At 57.0% G+C, this 6,426-nt stretch overlaps 1 protein-coding gene across 3 annotated transcripts in view; it reads left to right on the top strand.

The window, feature by feature from the left end:
• The window catches only part of AMPD2 (adenosine monophosphate deaminase 2), a 19,314-nt gene that overhangs the window by 6,409 nt on the left and 6,479 nt on the right, over window positions 1-6,426 (top strand). For 2 of the 3 annotated variants that reach the window (XM_027856742.1, XM_027856741.1), the window contains exons 2-9: window positions 2,334-2,464; window positions 2,689-2,819; window positions 3,247-3,315; window positions 3,794-3,905; window positions 4,159-4,345; window positions 4,864-5,005; window positions 5,215-5,304; window positions 5,416-5,545. In XM_027856742.1, coding sequence (XP_027712543.1) covers window positions 2,334-2,464; window positions 2,689-2,819; window positions 3,247-3,315; window positions 3,794-3,905; window positions 4,159-4,345; window positions 4,864-5,005; window positions 5,215-5,304; window positions 5,416-5,545 — 992 coding nt within the window. The remainder of the gene's footprint in view (window positions 1-2,333; window positions 2,465-2,688; window positions 2,820-3,246; window positions 3,316-3,793; window positions 3,906-4,158; window positions 4,346-4,863; window positions 5,006-5,214; window positions 5,305-5,415; window positions 5,546-6,426) is intronic. The other variant, XM_027856744.1, reaches the window with a different exon arrangement.

Below are 6,426 nucleotides of genomic sequence, written 5' to 3'. Positions count from 1 at the left end.
AATCTTTCTCCCTTTCTTCTCTCTTTCTCTCTCCCTTTCTCTCCTCTCTCTCCTTTCATCTCTCTCCTCTCTTTTTATTTTTCCTCTTTTTCTTTCTTTCTCTTTCTTTTTATTTCCCTCTCTCTCTTTCTTCCTCTTTCTCTCTCTCCCTCTCCTTTTTTTATTTTCCCTTTCTCTCTTTCTTTCTGTCTCTGTCTTTCTGTCTCTTTCTCTCTCTCTCTGTCTCTCTCTCTCTTTCTCACTCTGTCTCTCTCTCTCATGGATACTGTAGCTGTGGGGCCTTCCCTGCAGAGAGCCAGGGAAGCAGCTGTGGGAGCTTCGGGCTTCTAACAATAGCAGGAGAGGTGGGATGGACTGTTGTGCACAGGCCGGTGATGGTCTCTTCTGTCTCATCTCCCCGCTTTGTCTCGCAACCAGATTCCTGAGGGAGGCTGGCCCCTAGCCTGCCAGGGCCTTGCTCACCCGTCCAGGAGGGTGTGCCGACTCTTGGGTCTGGGCCAGTGCCAGGCCGCCAGACCCGGAGAGGCAGCCAGTTTTTAGCAGGAATGCTCATAGCCCCTCCTCACTCATAGCCAAATATTCCCACTCTTCTCTTCGACATCCTGTTCTGGCCTCCGCTTTGGTCGTCCAGGGGTTAAGGCCAAGGTCCGGCTTTGAGATGTCCCTTACTAGCCCACCTCCGATGCCTCTCTCTTCCCAATGCCCTGGCTCTCACTGTGGCAGAGCCAGAAGTCTCCTGATGAACTCCTGGCCCCCACTGCCTGCCCCTGCCCAGACACCCCGGCCTTCCTCCCTCCCACCCCCCACCCCCATCTCACCCCTGTCTGCAGCTGCACTTGGTATGGTCCGTGCCGGCTCCAGAGCCGTCCTCGGGGACTGACTGCAGCCTCACACGGGCGGGCGGGCAGCAGCTCCAGTGAGGGGCACACAGCCACTGGCAGAGGCCTGGCTTGGGGCTGCCAGATCTCTGCAGGTAGGGGAGTGGATTGGGAGGGTGATGAGCCAGGGGAACAGCCGGGAGCAGGGCTCTGGGATTGAGGCAGTAGGCTCAGGAGCAGGCATTCCTCTTTCCTGGTTGGGAGAGAAGTGAGACAGGGTTGGGGGCTTCTCCTGAGCGCAGGGGGCCAGGCAGTAGAACTCTTGAGTAGCCTAGGGAGAGGGCACGGGGGTCCCTGGTTCAGGCCTCACCTGGCGCCTGCAGAACTCCTCCGGGCAGTGCTCCATAGCCTTTCCCAGGACCAGAGTGGGGGCGATTAGAGAGGCACCGAGCTCGAGTTTTGGCCTGATTTGTACTTGGTCCTGGACATCTGGATGTCGAGAGGGAGGGAGAGAGATGGTGGGCTGGAGATGAGTACTAGAGGCGAGGTGGGTTGGGGACTTGTGGCATCTTCGGGGTGTGCAGCCAGATGTCTGCCCCAGACCTCCAAGGCTCCTACGTGCCAGTCCCTCCTCTGAGGTGCTTAGACTGAAAGCAGCTCCCCGCACCTTTCCCAGGTCCTTTTGTGAGCCCTCTGGCCTGGGCCTCAGAGTGGCGTAGCCTGTTAGTGGTGGCTCCTTCCTTGAGGGGCAGCCAACTGTGGGGTGGGGCCAGGCAGCCTCTTGGCAGCTCCAGGGTCCTGGGGGAAAGGACAGGCCCTGGGGGACACAGCAAAGTTCCCGCTCCTCCCTGGCCCTGCCCCTTGTGGGCCGTGCCCTACGTGGGGAGTCAAACTGTGGTTTCCCCTTCTAGTCTGCCAGCCAGTGATATTGGCCTTCCTGCTCTCCTCCCCCACCACCGTCAGGATCTCTTGAGTGCCAGGCATGGGGCTGCAGGTCCAGAACAGAGCATTGGGTCCCACGGAGGCTTTCTGAGCATTAGGGTTGTGGGGAGAGGGGGCTGCGAAACTCCCCCCGAACTGTAGCATCCTGGTCTGCTGCATCAAAACCAGTGGTTATTGGAGTCCCTACTGTGTGATTTCACCATTTAGGTATCGATAGTGGAAAGCCTGGGGTAGAAGAGGGCTTCATCCTTCTTGGAGTTCTTTGCTTGGTAGCCAGAACCCATCCTACTTTGAGTTGGGTCAGGGGCTGCTGGGTCTTTGGGGTTGCTTTAAGGCTAGGTCACTCTAGAACATACCTTCTCCCTTGGTCTCGGGCAGTTGGCTCCCACCCCTCCTCCAGCACACAGTCCCACCTGCAGCCATCCAACTGACCCTCAGCAGGCAGGGGCCCCAGGCCTTCAATGAGGGAGATCAGCCAGAAATGGGGAGGTGGGAAGGAATGAGTAGCTGGGGGCTCCATCCTCCTCCTTCCCTAGTCCTTGCTGACCCCAGTCACCGTCTCTGTCTCTGCAGAGGCTCGGGGCGGGCTGGGGGGACCCCCGCTGCAATCCGCCCGCTCCCTGCCGGGCCCTCCCCCCTGCCTCAAGCACTTTCCACTCGACCTGCGCACCTCCATGGATGGCAAATGCAAGGAGATCGCTGAGGTACCTTCCCTGTGCCCTCTGGTCCCCTTCCCTTTCCTGATGCATGACTGCCTGCGTACTGCTTCCCAGCCCTTTCCATCTTGGTCCTCACCCACACCTTCCCAACACAGCCCGGGCAGGGAGGAGTGTGCCGGAGACTGCCCTGCTGCTGGGGAAGGGCAGAGTGTGTTCATGCTCGCACGTCCTCAGAGGATGCCCCTGCCACCTCTGCTCTCTCTCGCCAGGAATTGTTTAGCCGCTCGTTGGCAGAGAGTGAACTTCGGAGTGCCCCGTATGAATTCCCGGAGGAGAGCCCTATTGAGCAGCTGGAGGAGCGGCGCCAGCGACTGGAGCGGCAGATCAGCCAGGATGTCAAGTGAGCCCCTTCCTCTGCTCTCTGCCACCCCCCAGTCACAGCCCTCCCTAGAGCCGAGCCAGCAATCGACCACACTGACCCTGGAGGAGAGTGCCCCACTGTAGTGAAACCTGTGTTACAGGCCTTAGTTGTCCTTTCTTTTATTGAAGCTTTAATTATATCTTCTGAGTTAATGGGTTTCCCCCCCTTTGTCTTGTCTTTCCTTCCCTGTTTGGCTAATAATTCAGGAGGAGGGAAGGGGCTTATTATTCTACTCTCCACTACTCTCATCTCCACCAGCCCCCCCCCAATCAGTCCCTTGCTCCCCAAAGGGAGTGTTATTGTGTGGGGCGGGGTTCATTGCCCCAGTTCATGCTGTTTCTTCCTGTCTCCAAGCCCTGGACCCACTTCAGGCCCTTGTCAGCTGCCTGACCTCTTTTCCCTCAAGGTTGGAACCGGACATTCTGCTTCGAGCCAAGCAAGACTTTCTGAAGACGGACAGCGATGCGGACCTACAGTGAGTGATGACGAAGGCAGGGGATAACCTGCTCCCTACTTCCCACCAATCCATTCACCGTTTTTGTTTTTGAGACTATTTCCCTATCTCACCTATACTGGAAGTGCCATGGCTGGGGCTGATTCCATTACCGGGGAGCTTGGCCACGCTCGTTCTCTGACCCTGGCTAGTTGGCCCGTCCTTGGGCAGCCTGGTGGCCCCTGCACTCCCAGGGACTCACTGTATTGCTAGATTTAGTACAGACACCTGATCAGCTTTAGCCTTAGTTCAGGTCAGAACCCCTGAGCTCAGGAGATGCGCCAGGCTCAACCTCCCTCAGAGTAGGCATTATTATAAGTCTGTCCCCTGCCTTCCAAACACAAAGGTTTGAAAAGGAATGTGAGTGGGATAAGCCCCTGCCCTAGCCCCCTGCTACCTCCCTCCCTCTTCCCCTTCCTTTACTTCTTAGGGCTCTCTCTCTCTCTCTCTCTCTCTGCAGGTTGTACAAGGAGCAGAGTGAAGCTCAGGGTGACCGTGGGCCCAGGGAGCGAGATGGGCATCTGGAGCTAGAGTTTCAGAAGGTCTCCATCTCTGGGGAGGAGAAGTGTGGGGTGAGTGTGGCCTGGACAGGTGGAGGAGCTGTAGGGCCTGGGTCACAGGGATTCTGCCTCCAGGGCTCTGGGATCACTCTGAGCTTGGCCATCTGGGAACTCTTAAGCTGCCTCTTCAGCGCCTAAGCAGGAGGAAGTCCTGGGATGAGGGGAAGGAGGGGGCAGAGCATATGCAGTGGGCACAGAGATGACACCTGGGAAAAGGACGTGTGAGAACGAGCCCTCCTCCCCTGCCTCCACCCCTCGTCCGCAGGTACCATTCACCGACCTGTTGGATGCGGCCAAGAGTGTGGTACGGGCGCTGTTCATCCGGGAGAAGTACATGGCCCTGGGCCTTCAGAGTTTCTGCCCCACCACTCGACGTTTCCTGCAGCAGCTGGCCGAGAAGCCCCTGGAGAGCAGGGCCTTTGAGCAGGGCCCAGAGACCCCTGTCTCTGCTGGTGTGACGTCCTCTTTTGTTTCCCTTCTGCTCCTGTTCCCGGAAGAGGGGCCCCTAGGACTCCCCATCCTGACCCTGGGGATGCATTGTGTGCATTCCTTTTCCCTCCCCTGCATGGTCACAGGCCTTGTGTCCAGTCTGACTCCAGCCCTCCCTGGCTTCCATTCCTTTTATCTGTCCAGGCCCCGTTCAGATCTGCATGGGTTTCTGGGGCCGCCAGACTGGGCATGCCTTAGGCTCGGACGGACCCATGTGTAAAGCTAGCCTTTAGGGGAAATGAAAGATGGGGTGGAAAGCGGTGGGGGCCGCCATTCTTCCAGCGGCCTGCAGGACTTAGTATCCTCTTGCACCTGGCCGTGGTGTGGTGGCCCCAGGCTCTTCACCTGCTCCAGGTCTGGGCTTGGGGAGCAGCTCTGGGCCTCCTTCTCTAGACCCTTCTTTGGGTGAAGAAGGAGGCAGAGCTGGGGAAATACCCATGGTCCTGACCCCTGCCTTCTTCCCCACTGACACACATGCCAGATGCTCCAGTCCATCCCCCCGTGCTGGAACAGCACCCTTACGATCACTGTGAGCCCGCCTTCATGCCTGGGGACCTGGGCTTTGGCCTCCGCATGATCCGGGGAGTTGTCCATGTCTACCTGAAAAGGGATCCTGAGGAACAGTAAGTGGGAAGGAAGGGCGGAGGGAGGGAAGAAGAGGAGGGGATGATCAGTGGCAGATTGTGATAGAGAGAAATGCAGAGATTCAGGCTCGCCCCTAGAAGGCAGCTGGGCAGGGGCGGAGGGGGCTCGGGCAAGGGAGAAGGGTCCCCGTGAGGGGAAGGTGGGCCATTGGAGTCGGCTCCCTCTCCTCAGCCCGGGCTCCCTGCAGGAACTCAGAGCTGGAGCTGCCGTACCCCGACCTCCAGGAGTTTGTCGCTGACGTCAATGTGCTGATGGCACTAATCATCAACGGTCCCATGTAAGCCCCCGAGCCTCCCGTGGCCCCCGGACCTCCTGCCACCCGCCCCCAGGCCTAGCTGGGGACCCTCAGGCCCAGGAGTGTGAGCTCCTGTCCTTTACCGTTTCCCAGAAAGTCCTTCTGCTACCGTCGGCTGCAATACCTGAGCTCCAAATTCCAAATGCACGTGCTGCTCAATGAGATGAAGGAGCTGGCCGCCCAGAAGAAGGTGCCCCATCGGGACTTCTACAACATCAGGAAGGTCGGCTCTCCCTCGTCCTTCTTTCTCCTTTCTTTTAAAAAAAAAATCCAGTACCTTATTTTTATTGATTTTTGTTTTCGAAGAGATTCTACATTTCTAAAGGTATCTCTCTCCTCTCACCTCCCAACAAGCCCTCCCTTGTTACAAGAATTAAAAAGAGGAGGAAAAAAAGCAGTTCAGCAAATCTGATGAACCCATCAACAGTGCCTGACCCTCTGTGCCATAGTCCAGAGTCCCTCCCTCTGCTCAGAGGCCAGGCCCCTTCTCTTTCCTTCTCTGCTTTCCTCCTCTTCTGCTGTCTCACTCTCTCACTCTTCTGTGCTCTTCCCTTCTCTCCCCTTCCTTCTCCTTTCTCTTTCTTCCTTTCTCTTCCTTTATGTCTCTCCCTCCCCTCCCATTGTTTCTCTCTCCATCTTTCTTTTCTTCTGTTTCTCCTTCTCTTCCTTTCTTTCTCTCTCCCTGCCTAGTCTTTCTCCCTCCTGTCTCTTTTCCTCCTTTTTCTCTGTCTGTGTGTGTGTTTCTGTCTCCCCTCCTCTCTCGCCCTCCCTCTCTCCTTCTTTTCCTCCCTCCCTTCTTTCTCTATCTCTCCACTATCCCTCCTTCTCTCCTCCTCCCTTCTTTCTCTCCCTTCTATCTCTTCTCTCTCTCTCCCCTCCTCTTTCCCTCCCTCCCTCTCTCCATCCCTCCATCCTTCCCTCTCCCTCCCTTCTTTCTCTTCTTTCTCTCTCTCTCTTCATTCCCTTTCTCTCCCCCTCCCCTTCTTTCTCTGTCTCCTATCTCTACCCTCTCTCTCTGTCTCTCTTTTCTCTCCATCCCTTCCCTGTCTTCTCTCTCTCTTTCTCTCCCTTTCTTTCCCCCTCCTCCCTCCCTTCCTTCTCTTT

Source organism: Vombatus ursinus, unplaced genomic scaffold, assembly GCF_900497805.2.
Source record: "Vombatus ursinus unplaced genomic scaffold, bare-nosed wombat genome assembly UNPS02011613.1, whole genome shotgun sequence".
Lineage (NCBI taxonomy): Eukaryota > Metazoa > Chordata > Mammalia > Diprotodontia > Vombatidae > Vombatus > Vombatus ursinus.
The sequence above is the reverse complement of the archived record's forward strand: the minus strand, read 5'-3'. Positions and strand labels throughout refer to the sequence as shown.